The following is a 17,242-nucleotide window of genomic DNA, read 5'->3' as shown; positions in this document are numbered from 1 at the left end:
TGTGAAAATACTACATTTATTTATAGGAATGCAAACATATTAATGCTTGCGTGTTTTAACCAGCTAACTGCCATACTGCGAAGTCGCAAGTTTGAGAGTGTTTGCCAAGATGAGGGCCATTTAAATCGATCGATATTTGAAGGACGAGTTTTCTGGCCAAATTTTTAAATACGAGTTTTTCCACATCTTTTTTCTTGGTAATTTTTTTGGTAACAATTCAAGTTTCAATTAATGTTGTAGTTACAATGTAATCGAATTCACTGAAAGCATTTAACATGAATGCCAGGCTTTAATCTTAATGGAAATATTTGGACCTAGTTGCACAGATGTGCAGGTCTGATAAGCGAACGCAATTTGGGATTGATTGTTGTAATGAGCAATGAAAGTGGTGGAGACATAAATATGTTACAAGTACCATTTTATACTGTTGTGAACTTGGACACTTGACAAAGAATGTACTAGGAGGTTGGAGAAATTTGAGATGTAGATGTATAGAAGTATGTTGAGGTTATCATGGACAGACAAGTATACGAACGAGGAAGTGTGGGCGAAGATAAGAAAAGGAAGAATATTGATAGATTTAGATACCATCAGAAAGAGGTAGTTACGGTTTCTGGGACATGTGTGGAGAATAGACGAAATAGAAAAGTTGGTAACATCTGGGCGGATCGAAGGAAAGAAAGCTAGAGGAAGTCAGAAAACGACATATTTAAATAGCATAAGAATGGCCTAAAGTGATTTTAAATGCAACGCAGACTTCATGCGCACCGCAGAGGATCGTGATACGTACGTGGAGACAGCTGACCGGCAACATGCTCAAGAGTACAAGCCATGATGGATGAATGAACAGTATTTTGCGTTGGTTTGAGAGTATTTCCATTGCAACAATGAGCCCATTTGGGTAATTGGTCCTGTAAGTAAGTGCGCATCAATTTTAACGATTTAAATTGGCATTAAAAAATATATATCTACAATGAAATCGCAATTCTAAAACGTGACTTTGCTAGATAAATATGTTTACATTTGGACTTTCAGTGTCTAATTTTTGTACTCGAGCTTGCAAAGACGCATTTTGTTTTCCGAATTGTGGGACGACAAATATAATAAAGTCTTACATTCTTGCTTTTTGTAATTCCGGACGTATACATAGATATTAAAAGAAGTCCTTCAGATCCATAAGATCCATGGATCCGGGGTTTATCTGGGCTTCATGACAGGTGTCACGTCTCATCCTACATGTGAAGTGTTGGCCTGGGACCCCTTGTAAAGCGCTTTGATACTTCGAGTGGATATAGCTATATAAAAAACTCTCATTTTTTTTCTATGCCGTTAAGTTGACAATAAGAATTGCTTGCTACCCTTTGGATAGGATTTCCGTCAGATCTAACAGACCCAGATAACTTATCCACTATCACTCTTGGGTGGACGGGGGAGCGGGATCAGGAAAAAAAAAGCAATCTCGACTTCACCCGGGATCGATTAGGTTTAGAGAAAGTGTTCCAACAGAACTACCAGGGCCCCATATGTATCCAAATGAGTGCTATCCTCTTCGCAATCGTGGTACTTAATCTTTCGAAAATTGAGGTGGGAGGGGGGGGGAGGGGTCGTCTTTTTTTTCAAGTCCAAAGTGATGCAGTTTAAGGATCTTGCACTCTTCCTTTTTAGAAGTCTGAACGTGATCCCAATCGCTACCATTCAAATGATTATGATTTCGTTAACATTAATTGACGTCTGCCATAATTTAGTTTAATTCAAAACTTGACAATCTGGAATCACAAATTGTTTTTGTAAATGTGATACTACCACGCCTCTCAATTATATTGGAAGGAATGGAAGAACTAATATTCACGATACTGTCTATTATGGAGAAGAGCCAGAACGCATTGGAAATGGCAGATTACCAATCAGGTCTTAATGATACGTCTTAATTTATTGCGTGGTTTTCTGTTGGTTTTTTGTTGTTTTTTTTGTTTTGTTTTTTTGTTTTTTTTTTTGTTTTTGTTTTTGTTTTTTTGTTTTTTTTTTTTGGGGGGGGGGTGTGACGGGTTGAGTGTTATTGTTGTGGGATCGAGTCCAACCGATAGCTCAATGGTCTGGATTCGAACTAGTATGCGCGCTATGGCTCTCGTTACCAGCTGCACCACTCAACCTATATCACAAACGGCTCAGGTTTAATCTAGGGGTGATTAAGAATTGCCTTAGGGTCCCTTATAACTTAATTGTATTAATAAAAAGTGAGTCAAGACAATAGTAACGCCCAATGCAATAATAACAATTCTATACATAAAGTTTAATTAGATTCTTACAGGAAAAGATAGAAAGAATAAGTATTTATTTAATATCAGGAAGAATAGCTCTAATTGAGTGGATCTAATTTATTATTTATTTATCTATTGTTTTATTAATCGATTCATTTATGATTGATTGATTAAGTTAGTAGTTTTTAATCACTTGTGTCCGTGGAAAATACATTTGAAAATGGTATAAGCCCGTTTGGCTTATCTTTATCCCGCCGGCTTGCTTGACTGAGGCAAAAGTATCAGCTAGTTCCAGGGTTGGCGCCTGCTTTGCAGAGTTTTCTGGACATCACAACAGTGTGTTGTAATTAGGCTGACATCAGGGGTTTACCGCTGTTCAAGGACTGGGATGCAGGGATTCGGCACAACTGGGTGCTCCAACGACACGGAAAAGGACCAGGAATCAGGACCAGGAAAATGGCCAGGACCAGGATCAGGACAAGGACCTTCAATTTAAGAGTTAAAACAACAAGGTCTTAGAGCCAATCGAGTTTGTCTTTCGCCACCGAATCGTCCTTGAGCGACACATCATAATAGCCTTTATTTGCCGACAAAGGCAAGGAGAAGCAGTAACTTCATGATAATGGGAGTTAGTATATGTTTTAATCATCAACTGACAGTCGAGCTATCTTACATGATGAGAATTTAACAGGGTTGTGTCCCTGGTATTTCTTTATTTATTTTTATTAATTATAATTGAGGTTATGATGTGTGGCCGGCGATTGGCGGTGGGGTACAGACATTCAAGCAATATGCATATTGAATATAAATGAAATAATAACATTGATCATAAACAACTGTTAACTATAGAATAAGATACATATAGATATAGTTTTGTACAAGTATTCCAACTTACGAACATCCATGGAATAGCACAATTAAAATATATACACAAACTATAATATAAATAATAGATAGATTAAATTGAATTCACAGTAATATCTCGTTCCACTTTGAATGTTAACCAATAATTCATTTTACCTCCAGCCGAGATAGACAAACTTTTACAAGTTTGAGATTGGAGAGATAGCTCTTTTCTTTTGGGGTTCTTAGCGTGTGTGTGATAAGATTCATAGATGAATTTGGTTTTATGAAATGGAAAAGAGCGTCTGAATTATGGGAATAGCCAATCAGAAGAATTTCCTATTTTAGATAGCCAATGATATCCAGATGCGTTGGTAAGAAAGAATAACGGATAGATAATTACCGGAGAGCTAGACCTCAATTGTAATTTTAGCTACTCTTGAACGAGACAAGGCCTCAGGGCCTAGGGACGTTGGAGACTTGTTTGGGAAAGGTAATTAGCAGGTGGCATGAATACAATGGGCAGACAATTTGAACAGGTAAATAAGCCTTAAGCTGAAAGTGCGTGTTCCGTTATACAATGGAAATGTTTACCACCTAACGACCAAAATTTCCGTTAGAAAGATTTGGAGCTTTATTGGAGAAAGACTGTCCATGTTTGGTTATCTTACTGGAGGAGTTAATCAATTATATGTCTCGTCCACTAGGTTTGAAGTGGTTTTGAAACGAGACGCTGACGAATGATAAAGAAATCACGCAGTGAAAGAAAATCGCTCGTCACATTCTCCCCCTCTTGAAAAATCTCCTTGTGAGATTAAAATTAAGTCTAGTTTAAAATCATCTGAGAAACGTGGACAATAAGATAGTACTGGAAGTACGGTTATGCTGTTGTGACGTCATCGGATACCGGATGGCGACTTAAGAAGTCGGCTCCATGGTTATCAGTGCCTTTGATGAATTCCACATGGAACGAAAATTGCTGTAGTATTAGCGACCAACGCATGAGTTTAGCGTTTAATTGTTGAGCTGTGGCCAGAAATAGAAGTGGCTGATTGTCGCATTGAACAGTGAAGTGACGTCCATAAAGGTATATTTGGTATTTTTGTTTGGCCCATACCAGGGCAAGACATTCCTACTCCACTGTTGAGTATCTTTGTTCCGCAGGCGATAATTTTCTACTTGCGTAAGCAACAGGGTGTAGGACTGTAGGGTCATCGAGGTCAGGTCGAAGTAACGATGCGCCTATTCCAATTTTACTTGCGTCTGTCCTCAGAATGAAAGGTTGGTTGGGGTCAGGTAAGCGCAGCACGGGTTGTGACGTCAGAGTCTTTTTTATAGCGTAGAAATCGTCCTCGCAGTGTGAAGCGTTCCTGGTTTGTCCAACATTTTTAAATTCAGGAGTTCCTCCCTGATTTCGTTGCTTGGCAACATAATGATTCCTTATCTTGGCATCATTTTGATTTCTTTTCTTGGTATCATGTTGATTCCATATCTTTGATACATTTGGATTCTGTTTCTTGGCCTCATTTTAATCCAGATTGTGTGAAACATTTTTGCTGCGTTTCCTGGTATCGTTCTGACTCCAATTTCGTGAAACCTTGTGAGTCCATTTCCATGTATCATCTTTATTCCATCGCTTGAGATCATTTTTATTCCGTCTCTTTGTGCGTGAATAATGTCTCGTGATGTTTGCGCCCGTGCTTTGAACGGGAGCGTTTACGGTCCTAATCGAACCTAAGGTTACTGGAGCTGTGTTTGTTTGATCTGGTTTCCATTGGCATTCTTGACATGACTTTATATGGCTCTTGATGTCATCCGAAATACCAGGCCAGAAATAGTGGGCTGAGATGCGCTCCGTTGTGGCAGCGATTCCCACATGTCCTTTGAAAGGTATGTTGTGTCCCATGTCTAGAATCTGTCGGCGATGTGTAGAGGGGACGACGAGCTGATGGCGTCTTTTGCCAGAAACTCTGTATAACAACTCTTGTTGTATTATGAAATCTCCCTTTTTATTCTTGTCACTAGCTTCCGTCACTTTGGCGAAGTAGCGTGAGAGAGTCGTGTCCTCGGTCTGTGCCTTCTTCATTTCCTTTGGTCCAGGATTTTGTGATAACGGCGACATATTCCGTTGATCCTGTGCTCTTGTCCTTATGTGACAGGCGTGAAATGGGTGTTTGGGCGTTCCGAGAAATACGTATTTGCATCCAAGGATGAGAGGGTGAGTAGGTGCGTCTAGCACTCCTGCAGGTATAGTTCCTACTACGTATGGAGAAGTTATTTCGATATTAGCTATCGGAAGTGGCAGAGATGGGCTGTCTGTAGTGGCGCATTGAATCTCGATAATCTCGCCTGTGAATTGGTCCGGCCGAACCAAGTCGCGTGCTACAACCGCGTGATAGTCTAATCCCGTGTCGTAGAGAACGGTCACATTCTGTCCATTTACTTTGACTGTGTCAATGACTGGAGGGTGATTCGAAGATTCTTTTGTTTTATGAAGTGGGTCGTTCCCAACTGTGCGACCTACATTTACACTGACAGGTTTTCCCTTTTGATGGCCGTTACGTTTGTTGTCGCGACGGCATTCCTCTGTCAAATGTCCCTTCATATTACAGATCTTGCAGTATACGTGTTGTTTGTGTTGTGTTGTGTTACTTCTTTCGTATTGGTTATTGTTATTCTTCTTTTCATATGGTGGCGGAGATGCAGCTCTATCTTCATGTGAGGTTGATGGGTTTTGAATCCGGTGTTGTCTCCTTTCTGTGAGGTGGTTTTCTTGCGCTGTGGCAAAACGGTCAGCACATGTTACTATGTCGTCCAGTTTATGAGCGCCTTGCTCATCGACAAAACGACGGACATCAAGGGGCATTGCATCTCTCAGCTGTTCCACCATGATAAGCTGGTTTAATCCCTCATAGGTGTCTGGGTTGCCAGATAGTTTCAACCATTGTTGGAGGCTGAGTTGTAGATGATCTGCCAACTGGTGGTATGTTTCATGCCTGTCCTTCCTTAATGTTCGGAATCTTCTACGGTAGGATTCTGCGCTGACATCAAAATGTCTCAGTAGGGATGACTTTAGCTCCTGAAAGTTATTTTTGTTGTCCTGTGTCAGGCGAGAGTAAACATCATAGGCTTTGCCCTTGAGATGCTGAGACGCTTTGAGTGCCCATTTGTCCTCCGGAAGATCATATGAGATCGCTAACTCCTGGAATCGCGTTAACCATTGGTCAATCCCTTCAATGTGTGGGTTGAAAGTTTCTACCGGGAACGACATTACTTTATCAATGCTTCCGTTGCCCTGACTGGATGGAATGGGGCTATGGGCAGAGAGCCGGTTTTCTGCCATGTCTCTTGTTAAAGACATTTCAATTTCTTTCTGGCGGGTGCGTTGAAGTTCCAGTTCGAGATCTTTGTCTTTCAAAGCCTGTTCATGTTTCCGCGTTTCCTCCGCTTCTTGTCTAACACGCTTCTCCTTTTCCTCCTCCTGTTTTCTAACACGCTTCTCTTCCTCTTCAAGTCTAGTAATCTCCCTTTCTGCGTTTTCATTGACATAGGCAGATAACTGTTCACCAGAAAGGCCCAATTCTTTTCCTAACTGGATAAACTCGCGTCTAATTGTAACACCAGTAGCCATGGCTGATTAATTACAGATTGAACAACTGCAGAAGGTGAATGATAATGATGCGATAGATGGAAGGAGGAGTAGAGCAGAAAGTAAACAAATAGAACTTTGCCAGTAAGGGTTAAATATGAATGAAGAATTCTAAAGCACAGATTATGAATGATAGTGAAGTAAGTGACAACACACTGTTGAAAAGTGCTTGGTTTCGCTAAGCCAAATTTCAATATATGACACACACAGTCACACAATACTGAGAAAGAGTAGTTATTGCCTGGGGCTTAATTTGGCGTTCTCGTGTCAATAGAGAGATAATACTATTTACCGTTACACGTGTAAACAACAACTTGCAAGATGGCCTAACTTGAAGTTAGAGTGACTGTAATTTTTAATTAAGATATGTTTAACTTAATTTTTGAAAGGGGGGGGGGGGTATCTCTCGGAAGGGGGGGGGGGTTACTCTCGGCTGGGGGGGGGGGGTATTCTCGGCTGAAGGTCCAGAATTTATGGCAACAATGGCATAAAAAAAGTGGCAATGAAATAACAATTTATGTTTTGTAAACTGCTTTAAAATTACGTTGCCTAACTATGCATAATTAAATTAACATGGTTGTCATAATCATAATCATAAATCAGTGTTAGTAAACTAATTATAGATTAGTGAAAATATAGAAAAATGGGCATGTTCCAATTTCAAATGTAACCACAATGACTTTTCAATAATAAATAAGATTTCTTCCCTATGATATTTGTAATTAATTAATCAAATGATTTATTGATTGGTTTGATTTAAGGTAGATATATTTACGAGCCCCCAATGTAATAGAATGCTATTGTTAAATTGAGATAGTAGCAGAAGTAAAGAATGGGTGTTTAAATACTATATCTAGATTAATGACTCACATATTATATTATATTAAAGATTCATAATCCCGGACGAGCCCCCATTTTGTGACTTGGTTGAGTGTTATTGTTGTGGGATCGAGTCCAACCGATAGCTCAATGGTCTGGATTCGAACTAGTATGCGCGCTATGGCTCTCGTTACCAGCTGCACCACTCAACCTATATCACAAACGGCTCAGGTTTAATCTAGGGGTGATTAAGAATTGCCTTAGGGTCCCTTATAACTTAATTGTATTAATAAAAAGTGAGTCAAGACAATAGTAACGCCCAATGCAATAATAACAATTCTATACATAAAGTTTAATTAGATTCTTACAGGAAAAGATAGAAAGAATAAGTATTTATTTAATATCAGGAAGAATAGCTCTAATTGAGTGGATCTAATTTATTATTTATTTATCTATTGTTTTATTAATCGATTCATTTATGATTGATTGATTAAGTTAGTCGTTTTTAATCACTTGTGTCCGTGGAAAATACACTTGAAAATGGTATAAGCCCGTTTGGCTTATCTTTATCCCGCCGGCTTGCTTGACTGAGGCAAAAGTATCAGCTAGTTCCAGGGTTGGCGCCTGCTTTGCAGAGTTTTCTGGACATCACAACAGTGTGTTGTAGTTAGGCTGACATCAGGGGTTTACCGCTGTTCAAGGACTGGGATGCAGGGATTCGGCACAACTGGGTGCTCCAACGACACGGAAAAGGACCAGGAATCAGGACCAGGAAAATGGCCAGGACCAGGATCAGGACAAGGACCTTCAATTTAAGAGTTAAAACAACAAGGTCTTAGAGCCAATCGAGTTTGTCTTTCGCCACCGAATCGTCCTTGAGCGACACATCATAATAGCCTTTATTTGCCGACAAAGGCAAGGAGAAGCAGTAACTTCATGATAATGGGAGTTAGTATATGTTTTAATCATCAACTGACAGTCGAGCTATCTTACATGATGAGAATTTAACAGGGTTGTGTCCCTGGTATTTCTTTATTTATTTTTATTAATTATAATTGAGGTTATGATGTGTGGCCGGCGATTGGCGGTGGGGTACAGACATTCAAGCAATATGCATATTGAATATAAATGAAATAATAACATTGATCATAAACAACTGTTAACTATAGAATAAGATACATATAGATATAGTTTTGTACAGGTATTCCAACTTACGAACATCCATGGAATAGCACAATTAAAATATATACACAAACTATAATATTAATAATAGATAGATTAAATTGAATTCACAGTAATATCTCGTTCCACTTTGAATGTTAACCAATAATTCATTTTACCTCCAGCCGAGATAGACAAACTTTTACAAGTTTGAGATTGGAGAGATAGCTCTTTTCTTTTGGGGTTCTTAGCGTGTGTGTGATAAGATTCATAGATGAATTTGGTTTTATGAAATGGAAAAGAGCGTCTGAATTATGGGAATAGCCGATCAGAAGAATTTCCTATTTTAGATAGCCAATGATATCCAGATGCGTTGGTAAGAAAGAATAACGGATAGATAATTACCGGAGAGCTAGACCTCAATTGTAATTTTAGCTACTCTTGAACGAGACAAGGCCTCAGGGCCTAGGGACGTTGGAGACTTGTTTGGGAAAGGTAATTAGCAGGTGGCATGAATACAATGGGCAGACAATTTGAACAGGTAAATAAGCCTTAAGCTGAAAGTGCGTGTTCCGTTATACAATGGAAATGTTTACCACCTAACGACCAACATTTCCGTTAGAAAGATTTGGAGCTTTATTGGAGAAAGACTGTCCATGTTTGGTTATCTTACTGGAGGAGTTAATCAATTATATGTCTCGTCCACTAGGTTTGAAGTGGTTTTGAAACGAGACGCTGACGAATGATAAAGAAATCACGCAGTGAAAGAAAATCGCTCGTCACATTGGGGGGGGGGGGGTACCCAAAACCATAAATAAGATTCACTACTACAATGGTGGATAGCTAGAAACGCATGAAAACAATGGAGACTTGAATGCTGATCCAACCAGTTTATTTTGCGTATTAGTCTGGCACGAAAGTCTCAATAGCTCAGCTGGTAGATCACTAGCTTAACACACAAAGGCCTTCCGGGTGAAATCGAGATTTTTGTATTCTGACCACTCGTCCAACCAACAGTAATTGGGTTGATGAATCTTTTAGACCTGTCGGAAAGTTATTTGCGATAGACTGGCGTCCTATCCAAGGGGTATTAAGTAATTGTTATTGTCCGTTTCACGCTTTATAAACTCCGGCTCTATGAGCATAACGGATCTGATGGACTTCTATGAGTCGTGCACGGTTTGAGCCCATTAGCTTCCAAACTTGGTATTCAATAGTTAATTGAACTTTTTTATTTTATGGAATACTTTTTTGTTTCTCTAAATCGAAACTTTCGTTTAATACCGTTCCAAAATTTTAATGTTGTTATTGTTGCTGTTGTTGTTGTTGTTGTTCTTCTTCTTCTTCTTCTTCTTCTTCTTCTTCTTCTTCTTCTTCTTCTTCTTCTTCTTCTTCTTCTTCTTCTTCTTCTTCTTCCTTCCTTCCTTCCTTCTTCTTCTTGTATAATGCTCTTTTTCCCCCACACAAAACGCAATATCAACCAATCGCAAACTAAAGCGATAAATCCCACGAATTTCAACTAACTAAACATTTTTCAGAAATATGTGTACAGGTTCCTATTTTCATCGAACTTAAGTGCTCCCCTACACCAAAAAAAAAAAATTTTGAATATTAATTTTAGACTATCTTGTTTAATAAGCGATCTATTTATATAAATTTTTACAATGATGAAGGCTTGCGCAACTCTTGTATATCCTTTATAATATTCTATCGCATGATAAAATAGAATGACATAGACCGGGGGGTCTAACAATTTGATAGAAATCGTCATAAACAAAGTGTAACGATTGTAGAGCTATAAAATCGCATTATGCATTAATTGGGAAAATCCAAATAGTACTCAAACCACATCAAAAGAAACGGAGCGATCAATTAAATCAGTAGGAATGCGTTGATAGCCTGGAGACATTTTAGGTAGTGTTTGTTGACACATAAACAAACGGCGGATTAACGGAGTTTCAATGGATTAGATGAGGTCAGGCTGAATCGTTTAATACATTCGAATGTAGCAATCGGTGTTAGCCTTTTATTACATATTCAAATGCTGCTATATAAAAACATGATTCTACAAGCGGTCTGAAAAGAAAACTTTCCCTTCCTGTTATTACTTAAAACATATGATTACCACATTATAAATGAACATGATCTTTTTTTTTCCTTCTATTTCTGTCCTGATTGTTTCCCGATTCTGAAACTAAAACAGTGACACCCATCCTATAGGAAATACCCTTTCTTAAACAGCAAAATATTTTGGGGAAAGCTGACCATTTTGATCCGTTTGAGGTGAGTATAAGAGTAAGAGCGTTATCCTCATTTTCGAGGCCCAAATAAATTGATAACTTTGTCTTTACTAGCGACTCTTGACTCTTTTCGACACTTTTATCATTTATTTTTAATCTCAAGTCTTAGTATAAACCTTCAAATATGAACTGTAAGTCTATATGAAATCAAAGGAAAAAGAAATTGAGTTTGTCCACATTTAAAACTTCATGCATTTTCTGGTTCAATATTTAGTATCTTTGATAAATATCAATTAACTACTAAGAAACTTAAACATCGCGTTCAAACTACTTAATCCCAGGCATTATTTCTGAACTAAAGATACGAATATAAGTGGAGGTTTTTATTATTATTATTATTATTATTATTAAAATTATTATTATTATTATTATTATTATTATTATTATTATTATTATTATTATTATTATTATTATTATTATCATTATTATTATTATTATTATTAATATTATTATTATTATTATTATTATTATTATTATTACTATTAGCATTGACATTATCAATATTATTATTATCTCGTCATCATCATCATCATCATCACCACCATCATCATCATCATCATCATCATCATCATCATCATCATCATCATCATCTATATATTTTTATTTTTTAAAAATTAAAACGCATAACTCATTCTGTGATTGGCACTTTGGTCACACTTCTATTAATTTCTTTAATCTTTTTTCACAGCTCCGTGGGCATGTATCGTATTACTTCTCATTCTCCAATCAATCAGCACCGCTGTCAACGCCAGGTGTGTCGATACAAACGACAACGTCAACGAAAACGCACGAATAGTCACCCGCAGTGCCAATTGCGATAGGTTCCTGCTTGGGAGAGAAGTCGACCTTCCCTCATTGCAACCGAACACTGGATCAAGATTGCAAACTCACCGATTTAGTCGTCATGAGGTTGAAGGAATTCTGCAACAATTTCTTTTGCTTGTAAATGACATGTTGGATATCGTTCGACCTGTAAAGGATGCATGGGTGAGTTGTTGTATTTCTTTTTTAACACGAGCATTCATAAAGGGCAATATCCACTGAAGTATCCAAAGCGCTTTAAAAGAGGGCCCCAGCCAACAGCAACATTAAACAAGTAGGACGAGTAATGACGCCTGTTAGGCGATATTACATTTTTTTTTCTGACTCAGACAAGACTATTAACGGCCATGTACTCATTTAATACCCGAGTACGGTGAGAGAATGCTAGTGAAGAGCGTTTTCCAAAGATTCAATTATGCGCAGCCCAGAGCGGGACACGAACCCTGGACCTACCGGACAGAGAACGAGTGTCATACCATAAGACCACAGAGCTGACCTTTGCTAGATTATTAGCACCTACTTTACCCCAACACAATACCGTTTAAAGACGATTGGTTACATCTATGAGATTTGAGTTCAGTTAGCGAGTTTGATTATGGAGAATGAATATAATTTCCTTAATTGACATAAATTTCACATTTTCAGAGTTAAATTCCTTCTTTCTTTTTTTTTCCTTTTTTTTTTTTTTGGGGGGGGGGGAGCATCTGGTTCACCTTGACATAATATTACTACTACTACTACCACTACTATTACTACTAATACTACTACTACTACTACTAATAATAATAATAATAATAATAATAATAATAATAATAATAATAATAATAATAATAATGATGATAATAATAATAATAATAATAATAATAATAATAATAATAATAATAATAATAATAATAATGATAATAATAATAATAATAATAATAATAATAATAATAATAATAATAATAATAATAATAATAATAATAATAATAATAATAATAATTTGTTATATAATAATGATTTGTTTAGGGGCGGGGGATAAATTAACATATAAGTAGGGTCTTCCACTGTTCAATTGGTAGCCAAGTACCACGAAAAATTTGTTTAAAAATGTAAACTTTTGCCCTATCTACACAACGCTACAAGCATCTTTAATTCAATAAAACTTGTTGAAAAGAAATAGTAAGTACTCAGCTTATATTTCCAAGACTTTTAAGGGTCGTTGAATAAAGCTAAGTGCAAATAATATCAGCGGTCGTCTGGAAATACACATTTTTAAAATGTTGATCAGAAAGCTCGTCCTTCAAATCTTGATCAATTAGAATGACCCGCATCTTGTCAACTAATTTCAAACCTGGGACTTCCTATTTTTTCTATTTTGATTGATATTTTTGAAGGACGATTTTTTAAGCCAAAATCTTTAAAATGTGTTTTGTTTGTTTTTGTTTCTGTTGTTGGTTTTTTTTAAAGTTGTCTTTTTTTTATTTTGGGTGGGTGGGGGTGTTTCTGTTTTGTTTTTGATTTTGTTGGGGGGTTTTTTTCTGTTGATATATTTTTTTTGCTTTTTTTGTTTTTTTATGGTGTGTGTGTTTTTGTGTGGTTTTTTGGGGGTTTTGTTGGGGTTTTTTTTTTTATTTGTTTTGCTTTGTTTCTTAGGTTTTTATTTTTGAAAGTACGACAGAAATGTATGCAATGTGTTGTAAAATAAAAAGCCTTCTACTAATTTACTCTTTGAGAGGAATGTGATCCTAAATTACAAGGTGGAAAGACGCCGCTTTGGCTTCTAACGCCACATTCAACTCCTGATCAATTATTTTGGGGAAACGAACACTGAAACATAGCACATAATTTTATTTAAATTGTAGCATTCTCATATTTAGCATGGATCTTAGATGATTGATCACATAGTATCTCGAGTAATAACGTCATGAGTTCAGATAATCGCTGGTTTCAGTGTATTTAAATGTTTTTATTATCAAATAGTGGCTTATATCTATTTTCAGAGCACAGTTGACGGTTACATGCCCGTCACCAACACTGGGTTACGAGAGTTGAATCCCACAGACCTTAATACAACCCATTTGACGAATGCAGCAGCAAACGATATGGTAACGATATATTGTAATTAGATAATTGTTGCCGTTGTACATTGTTAAACTTATTTACAGTGTGCTTTTGGTGCTTCTGTCCGTGATGGTGATGATGATAACGACGACGACGACGGTGATGATGATGATGATGATGATGATGATGATGATGATGATGATGATGATGATGATGATGATGATGATGATGATGATGATGATGAAAAATATAATTATTAACAAATAAATTATTACAAGTAATCATTATTGTTATTATCATCATCATCACCATCGCCATCATCATCATCATCATCATCATCATCATCATCATCATCATCATCATCATCATCATCATCATCACATTCGTCACCGTCATAGAAACTCCATATTATTACTGTTACTTCTTCTTCTTCTTTTTCTTCTTCTTCTTCTTCTTCTTCTTCTTCTTCTTCTTCTTCTTCTTCTTCTTCTTCTTCTTCTTCTTCTTCTCCTCCTCCTCCTCCTCCTCCTCCTCCTCCTCCTCATTCTTCTGTATCATCATCTTCATCATCATCATCATCATCATCATCATCATCATCATCATCGTCATCATCATCGACATCATCATCGTTATCATCACCACTATAATTACTACGCATTATCATTAAAAAGTAAAACGTGAGCATCATATATCGCAATATACACTAAACGTGCTCAGAGCCCTTTACACATCATTATCGGTATACTTAATCATCATTATTGCTACCATTATAATTAATCATTATCATCATTATTAACTATATAATTTTCATTACTACTATAGTAATCATAATTATCTCCTCACAGAACATAGTTCTAAGAGAAATGCGATGGCTTCACACAGCGATCGACGCAAGCATTCGACTTGTGAAACACGCCGGGCAACTGGGACCAAACATTGGGCGTAATCTTGTGTCTCACACCACCAGACTGTCAAATATTATTGACCACATGCTTCGAGTTTTCGGAGTTCAATACGAGGATTTGCCTGATGAGGTAAGATTACGTCATTGTATTGATGTAGAGTAGAAATATCTAATGCCTACCTATTTTTAACAAAAAATATTTTGGTGTGTGTGGGGGGGGGGGGGGGGGGGGGGGGGGGGGGGGGGGGGGGGGGAAGTGGACGTCAGCTTCTTTCGCAGTTAAGCCAGACCTGTTTGAATCCATTTGCAGATATTATATGTGTGTGTGTGTGTGTGTGTGTGTGTGTGTGTGTGAATAGTTCTTGTTTTTGTTGTTGTGTGTGTGATGTGTGTGTCTTTGTTGTTTTTTGTTTTTGTTAGATTGTTTGTTTAATTGGTTGCTTTTGTTTTGTTTTGTTTTCTTATGGGGGGGGGGGGGGGGGGGTTGCTTATTTGTTGTTATTTTTGTTTTGTTTCGTCTTTGAATAAAAAAAAATTGTTCGGGTTAATTTTTTGTTCTGGCCGTCTAGGCCCTCCGACATTATTGGATAACTGGATCTAAGCATACTCTGGTGAAACGTACTTTATGAAAAAGGTCCGTATATGTAGCAAAACACGATTAACTAATGATGGCAAATATGTTTTAACAATGAAAAAAGAATAGACTCAATAAGCCTCAGTGATAAAATGGAATTAATTGGTATTGATCTGATCCTCCAGCCATATTATTATTATTATTATTATTATTATTATTATTATTATTATTATTATTATTATTATTATTATTACTATTATTATTATTATTACTATTATTATTATTATTATTATTATTATTATTTTATTATTATTATTATTATTATTATTATTATTATTATTATTATTATTATCATTATTACTATTATCGTTACAGGCCAACTGTCGTGAAACAACAGTTCTGACTGTGGACTCCATCGGTGTACGTATATTTTTCACCTCAGTCGTCCTCAAAGATGTCCACAATGCTCTGGAGCGTATTGAGGATGTCGTGTCCCAGTGCCAAGTCAGGAGAGGTAATCCCTCGAGCCGCCACGGATTCCATTTACAATGCTCTCATTCTTCGTTGTTTTACAGCAGTCAGTCATTTAATAACGATGGCAGCAATGCGTTTATGTTTCCTTTGGAGCATTTCATTGATTGAGTACTAGCGAATTTTATAACTTCATATCACGTCATTCCATAACATGCCATATCAAGTCATATTATTTCATATCATATTATTATAAACGGTGTCCATAAAGTCTTTCCCTGATTTCAATTATTTATTTTTCTTAAATACTTACATCTGGTTTTCACCTTCTCCAAGGAAAAAGCCATACATTTATGCCCATCAACCATAGACCCACATTTCATCACCAAATTTACCATGAGCTTAAAAGACTTTTTTTTAATACTTAAATTCTTTTAAACCCAAAACAAAACAAAAATTAACAAAAATATTTTTGCCATTTTTTATCTTTATGTTTTATGAAAGATATACAATCAAGTTCTTCGAATTTCGTTTAAACTAGTTATTTGCTGTGAATCCAATAGTTGAACTTTTTGAAGTTGGATGCTTAATATTGTTATTGCTTACGATGTAAACGTGTATTACTATCAAAAATATGCTCCCTGTATTATTTTTAAAAATTACAAATTCATTCCTTCACAAGTCAATGGTTCACAATTAAAACGAAATTTTGATGTAAAAAGAAATGTTTACTATTTTTTACAAAGGAAAGGATTCTCCATTTTAATATATATTCGATATAAATGGGTTTACCGGTTACCTGCCATATTCTGGAAAGACACGTTTTTAAAAATTTGGCCAGAAAACCTGGGACCTCGCTTGAGAGTTTTTGCTAAGATGAGGGTCATTTAAATCGATTGATATTTGAAGGACGAGTTTTCGGACCAAATTTTATAATACGTATCTTTCCAGAGTACGGATGTCAACTGGTTAAATTGATTTGCAATTTTTGATGTTATTGACGTAATGGAGATAGACGTAATGCTCATTTTTACCATTTGAATTTATTGTGCTTATTGATCACATTGTTTGTCATTATCTACTTGAACAAATACGAATGATATATTGAACGAAAACCATTCATTGTTATGAATACAATTAAATGTAAACTCTGTGAGTTCATTATAATTCTATGATATTATGAATTGCTTGATATTAATTCGACTCTATCGAAGAGTATGCATATTATATTATACCAGTAGATTTGTATCATTAACATTATTTGTAGGAATAAAATATTGTATTTAAAATGTCTTGATTTTCTCTCTCTCTTTTTTTACGCACTTATTTGTGGGGATAGATAGATAGATAGATAGATAGATAGATAGATAGATAGATAGATAGATAGATAGATAGATA

General features: G+C 36.3%; 2 protein-coding genes across 2 annotated transcripts; one reads left to right on the top strand and one right to left on the bottom strand.

Annotated features, from left to right (window-relative positions):
* Positions 1-4,629: 4,629 nt before the first annotated feature.
* LOC144963987 (uncharacterized) lies at positions 4,630-6,876 on the bottom strand. Its single transcript, XM_078897929.1, has one exon. It carries the CDS (start codon positions 6,730-6,732, stop codon positions 4,630-4,632), a length of 2,103 nt encoding a protein of 700 aa, XP_078754055.1. The 5' UTR covers positions 6,733-6,876.
* Positions 6,877-11,154: 4,278 nt separating this feature from the next.
* Positions 11,155-17,028, top strand: LOC144963986 (uncharacterized). The gene is made up of 5 exons (XM_078897928.1): positions 11,155-11,161; positions 11,719-12,017; positions 13,835-13,939; positions 14,741-14,929; positions 15,749-17,028. The coding sequence occupies exons 1-5, from the start codon at positions 11,155-11,157 to the stop codon at positions 16,013-16,015; spliced, it is 867 nt and encodes a 288-aa protein (XP_078754054.1). The 3' UTR covers positions 16,016-17,028.
* Positions 17,029-17,242: the final 214 nt, after the last annotated feature.

The sequence above is a fragment of the Berghia stephanieae genome, chromosome 2 (genome assembly GCF_034508935.2).
Source record: "Berghia stephanieae isolate SIO BIC M18660-M18661 chromosome 2, UCSD_Bste_1.3, whole genome shotgun sequence".
Classification (NCBI taxonomy): Eukaryota; Metazoa; Mollusca; class Gastropoda; order Nudibranchia; family Aeolidiidae; genus Berghia; species Berghia stephanieae.
This window is presented reverse-complemented; position numbering and strand designations above follow the sequence as displayed.